The 19,793-nt window shown below is 38.2% G+C and overlaps 1 protein-coding gene and 1 long non-coding RNA gene across 2 annotated transcripts in view; one reads left to right on the top strand and one right to left on the bottom strand.

The window, feature by feature from the left end:
* LOC107558583 (cyclin-dependent kinase 6-like) overlaps positions 1-19,793 on the bottom strand; it is a 61,541-nt gene that overhangs the window by 18,323 nt on the left and 23,425 nt on the right. Inside the window, exon 4 of the mRNA XM_016242245.1 lies at positions 13,375-13,542. Coding sequence (XP_016097731.1) covers positions 13,375-13,542 — 168 coding nt within the window. The remainder of the gene's footprint in view (positions 1-13,374; positions 13,543-19,793) is intronic.
* Positions 1,206-4,799, top strand: LOC107558584 (uncharacterized). Its single transcript, XR_001605498.1, has 3 exons — positions 1,206-1,234; positions 2,413-2,415; positions 4,704-4,799. It is a non-coding gene; the product is annotated as an uncharacterized lncRNA (long non-coding RNA).

Raw genomic sequence — 19,793 nt, 5'->3', positions numbered from 1 at the left:
GCTGACTTTCATGGTATCGACAACAACAGTTGAAACACTTTTGTGTTCCATAGAAGAACGTCTACAAGTTTGGAGTGACATGCGGGTAAGTAAATGATGACAGAATTTTTATTTTTAGATGAAGTATCCTAAAAGAAATATTTGATTTGAGTATCACTAGCTTTATGTTGCTATGACATGCAACAAATGTTTCAAACCAAGCTAAATTAGAATATACTCGGTTTAAACATGTTTAAACTATTAAGTTTCTGTCAGACTTCCATTAGCAAGCTTAAACTCAGTTTGAAGGTGAAGATCAGATTGGATACTCTTGGTTTGCATTGGACAGTAAAGCTGAGCCCAAAATGGAAATCCCATTAAGCATATTCATTTCGTAAAAGGGGTTGAATAATTTCTGCTGTCGAACATTGAGTCATTTCCCCTGCCCACACGTGTATTAAAACAACGACAGCCTCATTTAGGAATGCCTAGCTTCACTTTCGATCAGAGCAGGCACTTTTAAACAACACGTTTTCTGTGTGTCTCTTCCTATTCATGCTCACATACAATGATTATCATCTGCAACAGCCTGCAACCAGGAGAGATTAGAAGAGGCGTGAGTCTCCGGCTGCAAATCTGACCAGACGTGCTTAATGAGAGGACAGATGGAGTGGGTCGTTAATTGCTTTATTAGTTTGTTGGACTGTGGCCCTACTTGTCAAGCTGTTTGGTCAGCCAAAAAAGCCTAGCTCATCTCATTCATCTTCAGTAGCTACTATCCATTATTGTATGACCAGTCAAGTTGTGTAAATTGATCAAAAAAAAAGTTGCAAATGTATATTTTTACACATTGCATTATGAACAAACAATCAGAAATTATACTCACGTTCCGTAAGCACACCAAACTTGCTTAATTTCGAGACAGACATCATCGAAATGAACTGTTCAGTGAGTCAGATGTTAATTCAGTAGCCATTTTATTCACTAAAACATAAACATCAGACTAATTAGGGTCCGAATACCTAAAAAAAAAAAAAAAAAAAAAAAGTCTCTTGGAGCAAAGTCCTAAACGCAACAGGAAGTCAGCCATTTTGAAATTCCTCTATGATTTTTGTGCAGTTTTTGCCATTTTCAGGCTTCATACTTTAACGAATCCTCCTACAGTTCTAATCGGATCATCTTCAAATTTGGTGAGTGTAATCATAAGGCCTTGACGATGCCAAATTGCAAAGATCTTGAGTTTTCGTTGATGGGCGTGTCCCTGCTAGCCTGACAAAATTCAATGTTTTGCCATGCCATAGCGCCACCTGCTGGCAACAGGAAGTGACATGTTTAACACTGTTATGGACTCCTAGCAACATATTAAAAAGCGTCAGCAAGTGTTAAATAGGCTAGCAACATGCTAGAAACATACTAAAACAACATGCTAGCAACACTTAGCTAAGTGATAAAGCATGCTATTAACCCTTAAATGCATGGATGTTTCGCCAATCATTATTACATATTCGGGTCTTTAGCGACCCGGACCTATATATCCAACACGGATGGATCTCTAACTGCTGCAATAGCATACATTTCTCCTGATATTTTAATAACAATTACAAAAGAATAAAATAAAGCATATTTGGTTACCTTTTGAAGCTTAGAACGGTTCAATTTGAGCAGATGATTTTACCATCACTGTCCCTGACTATCATCGTCAGAGCGCACTTGCCCAGTACATTCAGCATCTGGCTCATATTAACGATCTCAACCATATTCTCAAAATTATCATTTTCAGGGACTTCAAAATCAATATTTTGATCACTGGCAGCTTATTCACCACATCCACCATCAAATGACAGTGACGCTTATATTTCATTGCGTACAGTAATTGCTCTGCAGTAAAGCCATTCAAGCCAGTTCAGTTTTTGCTGATGATATTCTTTTGTTTTATGCCTGCGGTAATCAGGCTATGAGTGAAACATCACGTCATCGTTCTCTATCAAACAGTGCCACCTTGAGGAATAAAGGTGAATTGCATTTGAGTCATCAGATATTTAATTATTGTTGCACAGGAAAAATATACTTACACTATTACATACCTCGGATCGCTAGCGATCCTATACACTTTTTACCAAAAGATTCAACAGAAAATAGACATTCTTTTACAAACCCGATTCCAAAAAAGTTGGGACACTGTACAAATTGTGAATAAAATCCAAAATGAGCCAATATTTGGCATGACATTTCAAAATGTCTCACTTTCAACATTTGATATGTTATCTATATTCTATTGTGAATAAAATATAAATTTATGAGATTTGTAAATTATTCCATTCCTTTTTTACTCACAATTTGTACAGTGTCCCAACTTTTTTGGAATTGGGTTTGTATATTTTATTATTTTTTCTTGTTATATTATTTATAATGAATAGCTTGAGGAATACTAAGAAAGTTGATGTATAACTAGTGTTGTCAAAAGACCCGGTATTTAAGTATATTATATTTTCCTTTTACAGCTGCAGACTGAGGAAGATCATGAAACACCTCAGCAAACCCTAAAAAAAAAAAACAGTTGTTCTTCAGCGGCAGCAGAAATATGACAAAAACTTTTGGGTTAAACTTGTTTACTTTTTTTCATACTTTTATTACTTGCGGAAAAACTTGAAACACAATTTTAAATAAGTATAAAGAATGGCATCAGTTTTGTACATTTTATTTTTGTTTAACGTTATTAATAAAAATAATGTTGTTCAATTAGAATGTTTTTGTGTTTTGCTTTGGTACAGAGAACCGTGGATTTTCACTGGTATTGGTACCGAATACTGAAATTTTGGTACCGTGACAACACTATGTATAACTCTAAAAAATGAAGGAGGGAAAGGGTAGTGAATGACGTCCTGGGTCGCTAAAGACCCGAGTTATGCATTTAAGGGTTAATGCAATAAATCAGGAAGTTGCAGTAACTCAGGCATGCAGTGTCCAATCTGCCCCAAACTTAACATGTTTGATAAGAGTCTTGGCCTGAACACATCTACATGCCAATATTCAGTTATAGTCATAACGCCACATAACGCCACCTACTGTCAACATGAAGTGACATGTTTAACACTGTGATGCACTATTTGCAACATGCTGAAATAAGCCATTGAGTGCTAAACATGCTAGAAACACTTACGAAATGTTAAAACATGCTATTAATGCCATGAAAAAGGAAGTTGTTATAACTCAGGCATACAATGTCCAATCAGCCCCAACCTTAACATGTTTGATTAGAGTCCTGCTCTGAACACATCTACATGTCAATATTCCGTTACAGTTATAGCGCCACCTGCTGGTAGCAGGAAATGGCATGTTTTACACTGTAATGTACTCTCAGCAACTGCAAAACATGCTAGCAACATGGTAGAAACATGTTAAACCATGCTAGCAACATTTAGATAACTGTTAAAACATATGATGTTTTATTAACAAGGTTCGGGAGGAGCACGATCAGATAATCAATCAGTTCTGGCCCAGGTGGAGCTCGTCAGCTAATCACCTTAACAAGCACAATACGTGTGTGTATATATATATATATATATATATATATATACACAGCCAACTTACCTCAGTTCCACGAAAGTTTTCCAGCATCTCGCCTCCACCCCAACACCTCACTACTAATCTAATTTCATCCCATTCTTGGGATGGGGGGGGGGCTTTAACCCGAGCTCGGAGCCCTCGCTCCGGACAGCAAGCCAAATATGCTACTAATTGCTCAATCACGTTATATGATAGTGCGAACTTGTGAAGCTATTAATGGCATGAAACTGGAAGTTGCTGTTACTCAAACATACATTGTCCAATCTGCCCCAAATGTAACAAGTTTGAGGTCTGTTGGCAACAGGAAATGGCATGTTTTACACAAACTCAAACAAGCAATGTCAAATCTGCCCCAAACTTCACGTTTATGCTTTAATTCTTGGCTTGAAAACATAACCATGCCAATATAATCATAGAGCCAGCTGCAGGCAAAATTAACTGGCATGTTTTATACAAGCTTAAACATACAAAGTTTGGCATGTTTTACACTAAAATAAAATTTTCAGTCTGTACCAAACTTCATGTTTGTAGTAGTCATGTGTATAGTAGTCCTAGCCTGAAGGCATCTATAAACCAATATTCAATTATAGTCATAGCACCACCAACTGACAGCAGGAAGTTTGGCACATATAAATGACCAAAGTTTCATAACAGTCCTGGTCTGAAGCCATTACATGGCATTATTCAGTTATAATCATAGCGCCACTTGCTGCCAACATGAAATATCATGTTTTACTCTAACTCACACATGTCCAATCTGCACCAAACTTCAAATGTTTGATAAGAGTCCTGGCCTGAAGACATCTACATGCCAAAATGTAGTTATAGTTATAGTGCGCCATCTACAGCAAGAAGAGTGGAAAATACAAATGACTTTGACGTAGTCGTCCTATATTAACCTACTTGAATGCATATTGCCAATCATGCTCTGTTTTCCGAAAGCAAAATCCGAAACCCAACAGGAAGTCAATTATTTTGAATTTTCTCTGTAAATTTTGAGCCATTTTTGCCATTTTCAGGCATTGTATTTTAACGAACTCCTCCAAGAGATTTAATCATATCAACACCAAATTTGGTCAGTGTGATCTAAATCCCTTTGTGATGTTAAATTGCAAAGATCTTTTCGTTGAAGGGCATGTCTGTGGCAGCCTGACAAGTTTTGATGTTTTGCCATGAAACAGGAAGCTGTTATAACTCAGGCATACAATGTCCGATCTACCCCAAACTTCACATGTTTGATAAGAGTCCTGTCCTGAACACATGCCCATGCCCATATTCAGTTAGTCATAGCGCCACTGGCTGGCAACAGAAAGCGACGTGTTTTACGCTGCAACATACTCCTCATTGAGATTTAATGACATCATCATACTTGGTCAGTCTAATCTCAAGGCTTTTGCGATGTTAAATTGCGAAGATCTTAAGTTGTCGCTCTGTGGCGGCCTAACAAAATTCAATGTTTTGCCATGGAAGAGGAAGTTGTTGTAACTCAGCCATACAATGTTCGATCTGCCACAAACATCACACATTTGATAAGAGTCGTAGCGCCACCACTTGGCAAGAGGATATGCCATGTTTTATACTAACTCAAACATACCATGTTCAATCTGCACCAAAGTTCACACACTTGATAAAAGTCCAGGCCTGAAGACATCTACATGCCAAAATTTAGTTATAGTCATAGTGCCGACAGCTGGCAGCAGTTTTGGCACATATGAATGACTTTGACATATTCCTCCTATATTTACCACTTTAAATGCATATTGCTCACTGTTCACTGTTTTTCTGAAACCACCGGGTGGAGGTGGCTCCAGTTGTGAGGGCCCTTTCAACGCTGCTTGCAGCTTTAATTCAAACTGTAGCTTGTGAGTCTTTTTAAACTTCTTTTCAAACATTTTTACTTCACTAAGGAAACTGGAGTCATTTGTTCATAAATCTGACCACATTGTTGGTGTGATATACTGTAAGCAGTCAGAAGGATTCAAACTTATAAGTAATGAGTTTGTAAGTCTTTGAGAAAGATTCTTTAAAAGTACTGGCTCATAAGAATCAGTTGATCTTGAATCAGACTATTCTGTTTGTGTGATTGAGTCAGACTGATTCAAACAGTTATGAGTTTTGTTTTAATGATTCATTAAAAGAACACACTCATCATGAATCAGACTGTTCTGTTTGGGCAACTTAATCGTTGATTCAAACTTGTTACTTATGAGTTCGAGTGCCTTTTTGAACAATTCAATTCATGAGAGTTATTTTTCATGAATCGGACCACACTGTCGGCATGAATTAATCAGCCAGAATTATTTGTAACTGGTGCATAAGAGTAATTTATTTATAAACAAAATCTGTTTCTGTGATTCACATAGTCAGACTGATTCAAACTGGCGAGTCTGGTGAGTTTTAGGAGTTTGTGAGGCTTTTTGAACAAATTAGTAAAAGATCCAAGTCACAAGTTTAATTAGTTTGAATTGTGCAAACGGACTGGAATGATTCACGAACAGTTTTTCTGATTCAAACGGTTTACCCTTGAGGTTGAGAGTCTTATTAAACGATTCTTTAAAAAAATGAATTAAGTCAATTATTCGTGAATCAGACTGTGGTTGCACTATATATATTTGAACCAATAAAACAGCTCATAAAATATGTTTGTTCTTTCATTTAGTTAGGAATCATTCTGTATATTGAAGCCCCAAAACCATTAGATGTCAAATGACACAATCTGCTTCAGATTTGAACATATCCGTCATCCACGTTTGTTCAGTGAAACTCAATCAGCATTAAATTGTGGGATGGTTTGTGTTAGAGAACGAGAGTCTAGCAAGCTATGGTCGCTAGGTGATACAAACATAAGGGATTCATTCTACCATGAGAGGGGAAGGAAGTGACAGGGCCCACAGGACTCCCACAGCACTGAAGTTATGAAGTTTGTGGTATGCAGAAAAATGGTTGCAGGAAAAGAGGGATTCGTTTCATCTCACAACAATTTGAGTCGCGACAGCCACTTGTACAGCAAACCTACACAAACCAACCAAAGGACTTGCAGGATTCTCATGCACTTTTGGATCACTTCTGCAGATGGCATCTATTTCAGAAAGGCCTAGAAATATGTGTTATAAAATGACAAAAGGACCGGCCAAGCCCATTCTCTTTGTTCAATGCAAAAAATTTTGGAGGTCTTGCATAAGGAGCATAGCAATAAATTTATGAATGCTTACTTAACACTCAAAAGATGTAAAAATTGTACAACAATCAGTCGGATAAATGATCTGAGGCATTTGCCTGCTGTTCCCTAAATCCAATTTCATGAGCAATGCGGTGCACATGATGTTTGCTTGAGCAGGATCCTAATCGCTTTCATGGGACAATCCCAGCTGCTTCCATTTCTACAGTAACACCATTTGGTATAAAGGAAGAGGCTGCAATTGATTTAAACCCATACAGAACACTAGATTACAGTTTGCATGCATCATAGTGTCAAACACAGACTCTCACTGTACATGAGTTAAGATACAAGCAACCAATAGGCTCACTGGACATGCCTGTACCTACATTTTTGCAAAACTCCAAAAACATACCTACATATACAATTTAATGCAGTTTCCAGCTGAAATGAACACTAGAGGTGGTAAAACAAAAACAACTTTTGTTCCTTCACACAAATTATGATTACAGTAAAAGATTATCGATTGATAAATACTTATTTTCACACGGTTCCATGCACAATACTATGTTATGACCTCAAAACACTATTACCACAGTACATCATTTGTAAATTAAACTGCTTTGCATCACATAGCCAGCTTTATATGCATGGCTCATCTGGCATAGTAAACTTGCTCAGTAGCTCACCTGGTATAGCACTGTACTTGCAATGCAGAGCGCTCTGGTACGAGTCCCATAAAACACAAGTCAAGATAAAATTGCTAAAATGGCATGGTTGCTTCAGGAAATGTGTTATTATCTAATGTTTTCTTTTGTTAACACTATCGGTTAAGTTTCAGGTAGGGTTTAGTGTAGATCATACATCATTTTCAAACACATAGGAGAATTAAACGTTTGGCTCCACTCACAGGACATTTAATTTTCAACCACTGTAATAAAACTTTGCAGGATTGATGTTCATCTGCTTCAGATAACTGGACCCTTGCTGGATCCTCTTCAGTTTGCCTACAGAGCAAACAGGTCTGTGGATGATGCAGTCAACATGGGACTGCATTACATCCTGCAACACCTCGACAGACCTGGAAATTACGCAAGGTTCCTATTTGTGGACTTCAGATCGGCCTTCAATACCATCATGCCTGACCTTCTCTCAGACAAACTCACACAGCTCTCTGTGCCCACCTCCATCTGTCAGTGGATAACCTGCTTCCTAACAGACAGGCAGCAGCTAGTGAGGCTGGGCAAACTCACATCCAGGACTATCACCATCAGCACTGGCGCCCCTCAGGGTTGTGTTCTCTCCCCACTGCTCTTCTCCCTGTACACGAATGACTGCACTTCAAAGAACCCCTCTGTCAAGCTCCTGAAGTTCGCGGACGACACTACAGTCATCGGCCTAATCAAGGACGGAGATTAAACAGCTGGCTGTCCGGTGCAGTCACAACAACCTGGAGCTCAACACGCTCAAAACTGTGGAGATGATCGTGGACTTCAGGAGAAACCCCCCAGCACTCCCCCCACTGACCATCATGGACAGCACTGTGGCTGCAGTGGAGTCATTCAGATTCCAGGGCACCACTATCTCTCAGGACCTGAAGTGGGACACTCACAAAGACTCCATTGCTAAAAAGGCCCAGCAGAGGTTGTACTTCCTTTGCCAGCTGAGGAAATTCAACCTGCCACAGGAGCTGCTGAAACAGTTTTACTCTGCTATCATTGAGTCTGTCCTGTGTTCATCCATAACTGTCTGGTTTGGTTCAGCTACAAAATCAGACATCAAGAGACATACTATGTATGTCTGCACTATCATGTATAGCCCTATTCGGATGGTAATTGTTTCTCAGGGGGACTTAAGTGATTTTCACCATTTACAGGGGGTAGTTGGTGATTTTAATGCGGTTCAGCTACAAAATCAGACATCAAGAGACTACAGCGGACAGTCAGGACTGCTGAGAGGATGATCGGTGCCCCTCTGCCCAGCCTCCAAGATCTTTACATCTCCAGAGTGAGGAAAAGGGCTAAGAAAATCACCTTGGACCCCTCACACCCAGCCCACTCTCTCTTCGAACTGTTGCCTTCTGGTCGGCGCTACAGAGCACTGACCACCAGAACAGCCAGACACAAGAATTTTTTTCCCCCACAGGCTATATTCAGCCTGAGCAATTAAACTTTCATAATTATACATCGTCCATCACAACTGACATTTATACACAGAATCCAAAATGTGTACACTTGTAAACAGCACACTTTGTAAATAACATATCTGCACACTTATAACAAAATCTAAAAAATTTAATTTTTCCCTATACTTCTATTTCGGTATATAGTACATTATTTAATTTCTTGTTTTTTTTCTTATATTAGTCTTATATTCCATCCCTACTGTGTTATTCCTATGTATGTCTGCACTATCATGTATAGCCCTATTCGGATGGTAATTGTTTCTCAGGGGGACTTAAGTGATTTTCACCATTTACAGGGGGTAGTTGGTGATTTTAATGCTGCCCGAATCCAGGATGACGGTGTTTTTCTCTCACCACCCCCGTTAAAAATCCCTGGCCGAACTACCTACTGTTTTTTGACAAACACCAAGGTTGTGTTTAAACCCTTTTTGAACACTTCCGAACATCGTAAGGTAACGTTGCACTTCGGTGTAACTTGCATACATATTTCTCAAATGCTGGAAAGTATTTAAAAGAACAATATTTCATAACTGCTCCACCACAGCGACTGGGAGCAGAAAGAGAAGAAAAGCTCGTAAACATTCGAAATGGGTCTTTATTATGGCAGCAGGTATGCAAAACAATTTTAAAATGTGTATTATAAACAGATATATATCGCGTATAATTATATACAACTATAGCGGTCTATTTTCCTATTTTTAAACAGGAGATTTAAATAATCAAATAAATATTATAATACATTTTATATAATAATAAATATTTTTAAATACATTTTACACAATAATAAGAATACATTTGTAAATAAAATTAATTTTATTTACAGCAGACAATCATGTGACTGGCCACGTGAGCAGCGCGTTCCTGGGTTCATAGGATCACAGAACTCGCTCCTCCACTGTGAATAAATCACCATCTGAATTCATGAATTTTATTACTGAGGTGATATGAAAACTTTTAGGTACAGACGTCCATATGAGAAACAATTACCGTCCTAATCGGGCTTATGTCTGCACTGTGTTTGTACTTTCTTCTGCACTGGAAGCTCCTGTCGTCAAGTCAAATTCCTTGTGTGTGTAAACATACTTGGTAATAAAGCTCTTCTGATTCTGATAAAACTGAGCACGCATTTAATGCCACACCCTGGACATTTCACTACAAAAAAAGTGTCACAAAAATGTGCATATTATAAACAGATATATATCGCGTATAATTATATACAACTATAGCGGTCTATTTTCCTATTTTTAAACAGGAGATTTAAATAATCAAATAAATATTATAATACATTTTATATAATAATAAATATTTTTAAATACATTTTACACAATAATAAGAATACATTTGTAAATAAAATTAATTTTATTTACAGCAGACAATCATGTGACTGGCCACGTGAGCAGCGCGTTCCTGGGTTCATAGGATCAAAGAACTCGCTCCTCCACTGTGAATAAATCACCATCTGAATTCATGAATTTTATTACTGAGGTGATATGAAAACTTTTAGGTACAGACGTCCATATGAGAAACAATTACCGTCCTAATCAGGCTTATGTCTGCACTGTGTTTGTACTTTCTTCTGCACTGGAAGCTCCTGTCGTCAAGTCAAATTCCTTGTGTGTGTAAACATACTTGGTAATAAAGCTCTTCTGATTCTGATAAAACTGAGCACGCATTTAATGCCACACCCTGGACATTTCACTACAAAAAAAGTGTCACAAAAATGTGCAAGAAGCAACATTTATCCAATGAACCTGGGTTGGAAAAAAGGCATCTAATTCATTCAAAAAGGAAGAGAAAAAAGTTACTGTGTTTAGCGTCTGTGCTTTAGGCTGTCAATCAGAGGTGGACAAAAGCCACCAAGAGAACCAGAGTCATTCTAATGATCAACAATGCTATGGACCCATGAGATTTGTAGGGTCAGGCTAATCTCCACCTCTCTGTGCACCCGATGGGTGGTCCATTCAGTCCTTGGTCGCTTGGTTTTTCTCATGCCAGTAAAGCTGAGTTTTGTAGTCTCTATTAATATCTTTAACAACAATGATGAAAAGTATATTAGTTATTAAATATGCTTACAGTAAAGGCTTAATCACATGTTATGAAAAATACTTATAACATTAGGTAAGTACCACCAAACACTGCGCAGAAAAACTCCACAGGGGATATTTCTTTATGCTTTATGCAAAACAGATATCATTTACTTCATACAAACTGTCTGATTCAACCTCTTTGTGTTGAGAACGGTAGTCTGTTTTGAATCATCGTAATTCTGCAAGCATTCTGGTAGGCAGTTATGACTCAGCCAGCTGGTCCATTCAACACTTCTCAAGTCTTTGAATGTACAGTTTATGTCAGCATGACAAACTTGTAGCTAACACTGAGTGTTGTCATAGAATGAGGAGCCAAAATCCATAACAGCACGTCTGCTTTTGCATACACAATAACGACATTCCTGTAACTGCCAAGAGAGAAAGGAAATGGATTTTTTTAGCTGCTTGAAGGGCGGGTGATAGGGGGATTCCAGGCACAGGAACATTAATCAGGAGAGCCAGAGAGTCCATGCTCACTGTAAGCAACCCCCTGCCTTATCTATCGCCCATTTTTTTTGTTTCTCAGTATGTGTGGGGTGGGGTAAAACGGAGGGGATATTTTATAGTGGTAGATTCCCAGGTGAACTCACAGAGACTCACCCGCCCAACGACTTAACAGCCAGCAGCCCCTTATTAAAGAACTGAAACAAAAAAATTTTGCACAGCAACCAAAACCACCGAAACCACACAACTGATAAAAGGCACTGGCAGTCATTCAGATTCTGCAAACTGAATGAGATGTAAAAAAGTGGGTTAATGTAGAATGCTCTTGCACTCCCTTGTGTATGTGATATGGACCATGGTAACAACTCTAATTAGATATGATAAATTCAATATTCACATCTTGACATCTTAACTAAATTTTAAAATGTGATAAATTAGCCATGTAAAATATATGCACAAAAAAGTTGCTGACTTAAAGGGTTAGTTCACCCAAAAATTCTGTCATTAATTACTCACCCTCATGTTGTTTCAAACATGTAAGACCTTAGTTCATGTTTGGAACACAAATTAAGATATTTTTGATGGAATCTGAGAGCTGTCTGACCCTGCATAAACAGAAATACTGTCTGAAAACTGAAATGTTCCCGAGTCCAGAAACGTAGCAAAGAGATCTGTAAAATAATCCATGTGACATCAGGGGTTCAACCGTAATTTTACGAGAATAATGTTTGTTTGCAAAAGAAAAAAAAAACGACTTTATTCAACAATTCATCTCCTGCACGTCACCCTGTAGCGCCATTTTGGAGAGTATCCGCTGGACGTAAACAGCGTATGCTGTTCTGTGTCAGCTGCGTCACACGGATACGCTGTTTTCGTTCAGATCAAATCACAACGACGTAGGAAACAGATCTGGCATGACGCAACTGTCACAGAAATTAAGCTTTAGCGTTAGTTCTGGCAGGTCACGTGAGTCAAGCTTGCATCAGCTGATTCTCAGCTGATCACATCTACCTATAGGAATACGACACCTATCGCGGCATTCCTATATAAGCTGTATTCAGTATTATTCAGCAGCTTTTCAGCTTGCTTCGGAGCAAATTACCCTCCTCCATCCCCAGCTCCACCTTTTGCCACAGTCAGGACTTAGCTTTCTGATATTCCTTGCTAATCAGACTCCTTTATCTTGAATAAAGTGTTACACTTAAATATCATTGAGTACATTAATGATATCTGCCTTGTTCTGTTCTGTTAACCCTGGGGGGGTTATTATTGCTGCTCTCCCTGCTCATTCATGACAGGCTGCATGGATGGGCAGGGAGGTTTTTTGCCCAGAACAGAACCATACCGCCAAACCAAACTTTATGCTAAGTATCTATCATTTTGACGATAGTGGTCCTGACAGAACAGCATACGCTGTTTACGTCCAGCGACAGCTGAAAACTCATCTCTTTTGACGCTACTTTACTTCATCCTAAAAACAAATCTTTCTCTTTATTTATTCCTTCCCTTTCTAGCTTGTCCTTATTTGAACAATGCCTGAAACTTGGTATTATGAGCACTTCCTGTGTCTGTTTGCCTCTTTAAGAAGAATCGCTTTATGTATTCCCCAATTGTAAGTCGCTTTGGATAAAAGCATCTGCAAAATGACTAAATGTAAATGTATTTATGCACTCGTTTTCAGGCACATGTCTGATGGGTAGTCTTTCAGTGCTACATCTGATTGGACATCACCCATATCTGTCTCAAGGGATCTATTTGTATGTATGATTGCATGTCACACTACTAAAGCTACCAAGACGACATCAAATACATTAAATACATGTACTGTACTTCAGGCTACAAAGAGAAATGTTTGACACGTGTCACCTGTCTGTGTGTGTGGCATTTTTATGACATCATATGAAATGTAAAAAAAATTGTGCTGCTTCAGACACTTGTGCAACCCCTTTACTCACCACGGAAGTAAGAGCCATCTGAAAGCTGTAGATCCGAGCCAGACCAAAATCAGCCAGCTTGATCTGTCCTCCACTGGTGACTAGAATGTTTTGAGGCTTAAGATCTCGATGAACTACACGGTGAGAGTGGAGGAAATCCAGACCCTGCAGCAGCTGGTACATCATATCCTGCCAAAACAAGACCAGAAGGCCGGAGTCATTCCAAATATCTTTTAATAATCTGAAATTGATTTTTTTTTTTTAACTCAAAAGGACTAATATAATAAAGGCACATGCACACTGTTTCCCTCCACACACACACATACATATATATATATGTAAGTTGGGGGGAGGACCGTGTGCATGTGCCTTTAAACCTAAAGTATGGCAGATGTTGATAACCGACATGACGGAAGAGCAGGAAAAACACACAGCCTTAAGGCTCCATCCCTGTAGGCCTCTGCTTTCCTGCAGCTGTCCCGGGATCACAGCTAATTGTGAATCGTCTCGTTCTGCCTATGGGCTAATATGAAATCAGACCATGATACTAAAACTCAAAACAAACAAGCAAAAAAAAAAGAAAAAAAAACACGCGCGCACACACACACACACACACAAAGAAGGTGGGGAGAAAAGACAGCAACTTAACTGTCATTTCCTTTGGTAGAAATTGTCGATAATGGCTGTAGAAGGTTTAACTGGCAAATAGATAAGAAAAAAACAAATAGGGCAATCTGTAAAGAGGGGATAGAAAAAGTCATTAGGTCGGGGGAGCATTTGCTCACAGTTGCTGCTTGACTTGTTCCAAAGCAGAGGTATCAAGCGGTGGCAGCCTACCCCTGAGAAACCCGCTGCCAAGACCTCACAAGTGACATGGATCTGAGCCTGCAGCACTGTTCATTCCCCGACCAGCTGGTGAGTGATTAAAATGACTGAAACAATGGGGTGCACACTCAAGCAGAAAACTGCAAATGGCGCGAGTCAGACCAGGCGAGGGGAAGGGGATGGAGGTCCTCACAATGTGCACGCTGGGGGCCTGCACTAGGGAACGTGTGTGTGTTAGAGTTAGGCAGCCAGCATAAACAAGGAGCATTTCTGAATGCCCAACCAGCCATGACCTTTCAAGACCTTCAGGCACAGGCAGTTATTCTGGGAGCTCCTAAAAAGGCATCACCCCCTACCAGCTTCTCTGTCTTGGCCTAAAATGGCCCACGGTTGGCCCACTTTTGGCTTAAGACAAAGGTGAAAAGAAAGGCAAAGGAACACAACTGCCTCAGAAGCGTGACCTGAGGATAAATACACATATCATCTACTTCCAACTCCTCCAAACACATTTTAAGTAGCTTGTGTACCTTTTATGTACGTGTTATGTATCTAATTATCATGACAAACAGAGTCTGTGCTCATTTTCAGTGCTGTTTCTAGAGGAAAATCTGCAGATTGTGTCATTTAAATGTGTAAATTGGTAGCTGAATATAATATTTTATAATACATATTACCATTCAAAAGTTTGGGGTAAGATTGTTTTTAAATAAATTACTACCTTTATTCAGAAAGGATGTATTAAATCAGTCGTAAGTGACAGTAAAGACATTAAAAAATTTACAAAAGATTTCTATTTCAAATAAATGCTGTTCTTTTAAACTTTCTATTCATCAAACAAAATATTAAGCAGCACAACTGTTTTCAACATTGATAATAAGAAATGTTTCTTGAGCACCCAATTAGCATATTAGGATGATTTCTGAAGGATCATGTGATACTGAAGAAATAGCTACTAAAAAATCAGCTTGGCCATCACTAGAATAATTACTTTTTTTAAATATATTCAAATAGAAAACAATTGTTTTAAATTGTAATAATATTTCGCAACATCATTGTATTTTTGATCAAGTAAATTCAGCCTTGGTGAGCGTAAAATTTCTTTCAAAAACATTAAAAAGCATCTCGTCAACCCCAAACCTTTGACTGATAATTATCCCCAATTTTCAATGTATAAACACAAAGTGTTGCTTCATTTACAAATGAACAACTTTCAAATTCTAGAGAATTCTGCGGGTACAGATACCTCATATTTATTAACAGTAATTTAAGCGTCATTATTATTTAAATTATGAGTGATCTGCTTAAGTGGTACTCTGGAAAGCACTTTAGTTTAGTGGAAAATCAACCTTGATATACCCCTCATACAATCTCACATTGTAATCTCAAAAGGAGTAACCTAACAGGTGGAATCTGAATGATTATTTAAAGACGGTTCTTTGTTGTAACATGCTATTCACACAACAGAGGCACCGTAATTTACAATCAAAACATTAATGCCTAAAAAATTAAACCAACAGTACCAACCTGAAATAACCAAGCTTCGCTGAGAGGCATTCAGACTCTAAACAAAGGAAAGATTTGATAGCACCTGTCCTAAAGTACCTCTTCTTGGAAAAAGGGAGGAAATAAAGCAGAGGAGAGAGTGGAAGAAAAAAAACTCCCCAAAAACAGCAGTCAAAACAGAGCTTCCAGAAGGCACCCCCCTTTCTCATGCTAATTCATGAGAGGCAGCCATATTGTTTATTGTACCCTGGCACAATGCAGGACATCTGCCAGTTAGCGTTAGTGTAATTCCTTCCCCATGCTTCATTAGGCTCTTCTTTATGGACCAGAGACAGGCCTCGGGAAGGCGCGGGGCCGGAGACCCTAGCTGCACTCCCCAACGCAGGGCCAGCCGCTTGATCTCCTTCCAGCTCATTTGATTCCCGGGGCCTCTCTCATCAATTAGTATGCGGTGGGTCTGAAATGGGGCAGAAGTGGGCAGTTTGGGGGCTGGAATGGGGTGGAGGCTGGGACCTCTGCAATCTGGTGTCCTTAGGAGGGTGGTGAATAAGGTTGCTGGGCATTTTTGGGAGGGCTACACGGTCTGCAACTGATGTCTGTTATCTGATGTCTGTGTGGCCTGACAGAATGAATGTCTCACTAATGCATATTCAAGAGCTCTTTGGTTAAAATATTCAGACTCTGGAAGACTGTGTATTGCATAAATTAAGTATAAATGACTATTAATTTATAATATATTTAATATATATATATATATATATATATATATATATATATATATATAATGTTTTTATTATCCACATCTGTTAATTTGTGACTTGATCCCTAAGAATTTTTTTTTTTTACATTTTCATTTAATTTAAATTTAATGAGAAGAAAAATATAATTTAAACTACTTCCAGAAGGCACCCCCCTTTCTCATGCTAATTCATGAGAGGCAGCCATATTGTTTATTGTACCCTGGCACAATGCAGGACATCTGCCAGTTAGCGTTAGTGTAATTCCTTCCCCATGCTTCATTAGGCTCTTCTTTATGGACCAGAGACAGGCCTCGGGAAGGCGCGGGGCCGGAGACCCTAGCTGCACTCCCCAACGCAGGGCCAGCCGCTTGATCTCCTTCCAGCTCATTTGATTCCCGGGGCCTCTCTCATCAATTAGTATGCGGTGGGTCTGAAATGGGGCAGAAGTGGGCAGTTTGGGGGCTGGAATGGGGTGGAGGCTGGGACCTCTGCAATCTGGTGTCCTTAGGAGGGTGGTGAATAAGGTTGCTGGGCATTTTTGGGAGGGCTACACGGTCTGCAACTGATGTCTGTTATCTGATGTCTGTGTGGCCTGACAGAATGAATGTCTCACTAATGCATATTCAAGAGCTCTTTGGTTAAAATATTCAGACTCTGGAAGACTGTGTATTGCATAAATTAAGTATAAATGACTATTAATTTAGGCCTCTCTCATCTTTTTAAGTGGGAGAACTTGCACAATTGGTGGCTGACTAAATACTTTTTTTCCCCACTGTATGTATAGATCTTTGCAACACTGGTAAATTAACTAAAAGGATAAAGCCAAATTAGACAGTTATTAATGACCTCAACTGCCCCATCACACTCTTTTGACTTATACTATATTTGAGGGCATGAGCTAGGAGTGGGAAATATTACCAAAATATTCTTATTTCACTATACGAGTAATTTTATTTCACAATAATTTATATCATGATACAGATGTATTTGTTATTTTATCTTTGTTATTATTAATAATAAGAACATAGATGTAACAAAGAAAAGGACAAATACAACAAAACAAAGGCAAATGAAATAAACTGTGTTTTTAGGTACAGCAGGTCTATTTAATAGTAGCATTCAAGCAAAATGAATAAAGTAATCAAAATGTAAAAATAAAGCACTGCATAGTCTTAACTGTATGAATTAAATATACATTGATCCTTATTAAAGATACAAACGTTAGTCAAGACCAGAGAGTGATTTTTCTTTTGTTATTTGATTACATATGAAACTCATGTTGTTTGATACAGACAGCAGCAGCTAAGAGCTGAACGGATCCAATTTATTGATACACGCATTTTCTTTCTCATCTGTTTATGTTCACTTAGGTCGACCGCTGAAGCGCAATGACTCGTGAAACAGATCAGAATTCTTTTTCAAGGTTTATTGCACTTAATTAACTAATTTTAACAGCACGTCACACACTTTATTTTCTCATTCATGTTTCTTATTCACTCTAAAAATGTCAATAAGCAGTCCTGTGTCCTCTTATTAAAACGCATTCATAAAGTAGGCCTACTAGTAAAATGTAGAATCGTACCGTTTTTTTAAAAGCAGGGTACCTTTTTAGTACCAGTGTATAGTGCGACACTAATATATATATATTATTATTATTAATAATATATATATATATATATTATATATAACAAACTCTGGTTTGTTCATAAATCACACCCTAAATATATACATATGTACGTAAACCCTCTCTCCAGGTCCTCACCGCCACACCTCGTTCTCGTTCTGAGTGGGTCTCGAACCCGGGTTGATACACGCATCAATGTATATGTACGGCATGGGAGGCGGACGCGCTAACAAGGAGGCTAAAAAAATATTTACAAAAATGTGAGGGGTGTACTCCTGTGAGATACTGTGTATATATATATATATATTATATTGTATGGGGGGGGGGAGGTTGGGTTGTGGATTTTTTTATTTTTTTCCCCTTGAATATATAGCAAATCACAGATGGATATATAGATTATTTTTGGCAGCTGTTACAGAAACATTTTTACAATAAATATTCTGATTTGACCTTGAGATTAGTTTCGATATTTGACCACTATTTATGATAATACTTGGTTACAATGACACTAATAGTTCTTATTGCTGCCAGGAATGCAAAATCAAAGTTGATTATATTTTGAATAGAATAACGTGACACAAACCTGTAGGCTACATATTCAATCGCGGTAGCTTCCATTTATTTTTTATCAATGCTTCGCTACACAACATTCAACATTTACTCCAAAAGTGCACACATTAAGTATTCACACATTTAACTCATATTTCTTTATATAGAATACAACCATAATTTCTTAATGACTCGCAGAAAAATTATTATCTGCCGATCCATCAGTCAATATTGCGTGATCATTATTCCCACATTACGGTGATTGTACACTTCTGCGTTCTATCTCATAATACATTTATGCGTCAGTTTATTATATACAATATCTGCATTAGGTCACAGTAGAGTAAGTTTTGAGCAAAAACATTGTGTATTAATCTCATACTGTCACGTGCGCTGACTTTCTGAAAAGCCCTGCATGGATAAAGGTGAGTGAATCAGGATCACGAAACCCAGACGGTCTCTTTTAAGCGGGAGTGCTGACAGAAAGTCCATTTCTGATTTTATTGTTGCTTGTATTGTCATGTTGCAGTATTTTACTTAATAAAATAATTTTTGGTATTTTATATGCTCTGTTGGTGTAGCATCACCCGGGGGGATTTTTTTTTTTATCCCCGCTGGGGATAAAAAAAAATTCAGCAGAGGCAGAGATACATAGACCAGAAGGGGGGAAATCCCACCCATCCCCCCTACAAATTGCACCCAAACTGCTACATTTATTTGATAAAAATAAAGTAAAAACAGTAATTAACAAGTAGTTAAAATTAATAATATACTTTCAAGTCTCAAAACAATTAGTGTGGGGGCCCCACAAGGATGTGTGCTGTCACCATTATTGTACTCTGTATACACCAATGATTGTGTTTCACATTGTAAATCAGTGCAAATTTTTAAGTTTGCAGATGGTACTACATTGATTGGTTTAATAACAAATAATAACGAATCAGACTATAGAAGGGAGGTTTCTACACTGTTCGAATGGAGTTGTACTCATAATTTGAAGGTGAATGTCAACACAAAGGAAATGGAAAACAAAACAAAGGAAATGGTGTTTGATTTCAGACGGAAGACAAATGCTGTTTTGCCATTGACTATCAATGGTCAGGACATTGAAAATGTTCAATGTTTTAAGTTTCTCGGGATTACTATCTCTGCAACGTTAATTGGGACGACAACCTAAGAGGCATTATTAAAAAATCTCA

Source organism: Sinocyclocheilus grahami, unplaced genomic scaffold (genome assembly GCF_001515645.1).
Source record: "Sinocyclocheilus grahami isolate Dianchi unplaced genomic scaffold, SAMN03320097.WGS_v1.1 scaffold650.1, whole genome shotgun sequence".
Classification (NCBI taxonomy): Eukaryota; Metazoa; Chordata; class Actinopteri; order Cypriniformes; family Cyprinidae; genus Sinocyclocheilus; species Sinocyclocheilus grahami.
This window is presented reverse-complemented; position numbering and strand designations above follow the sequence as displayed.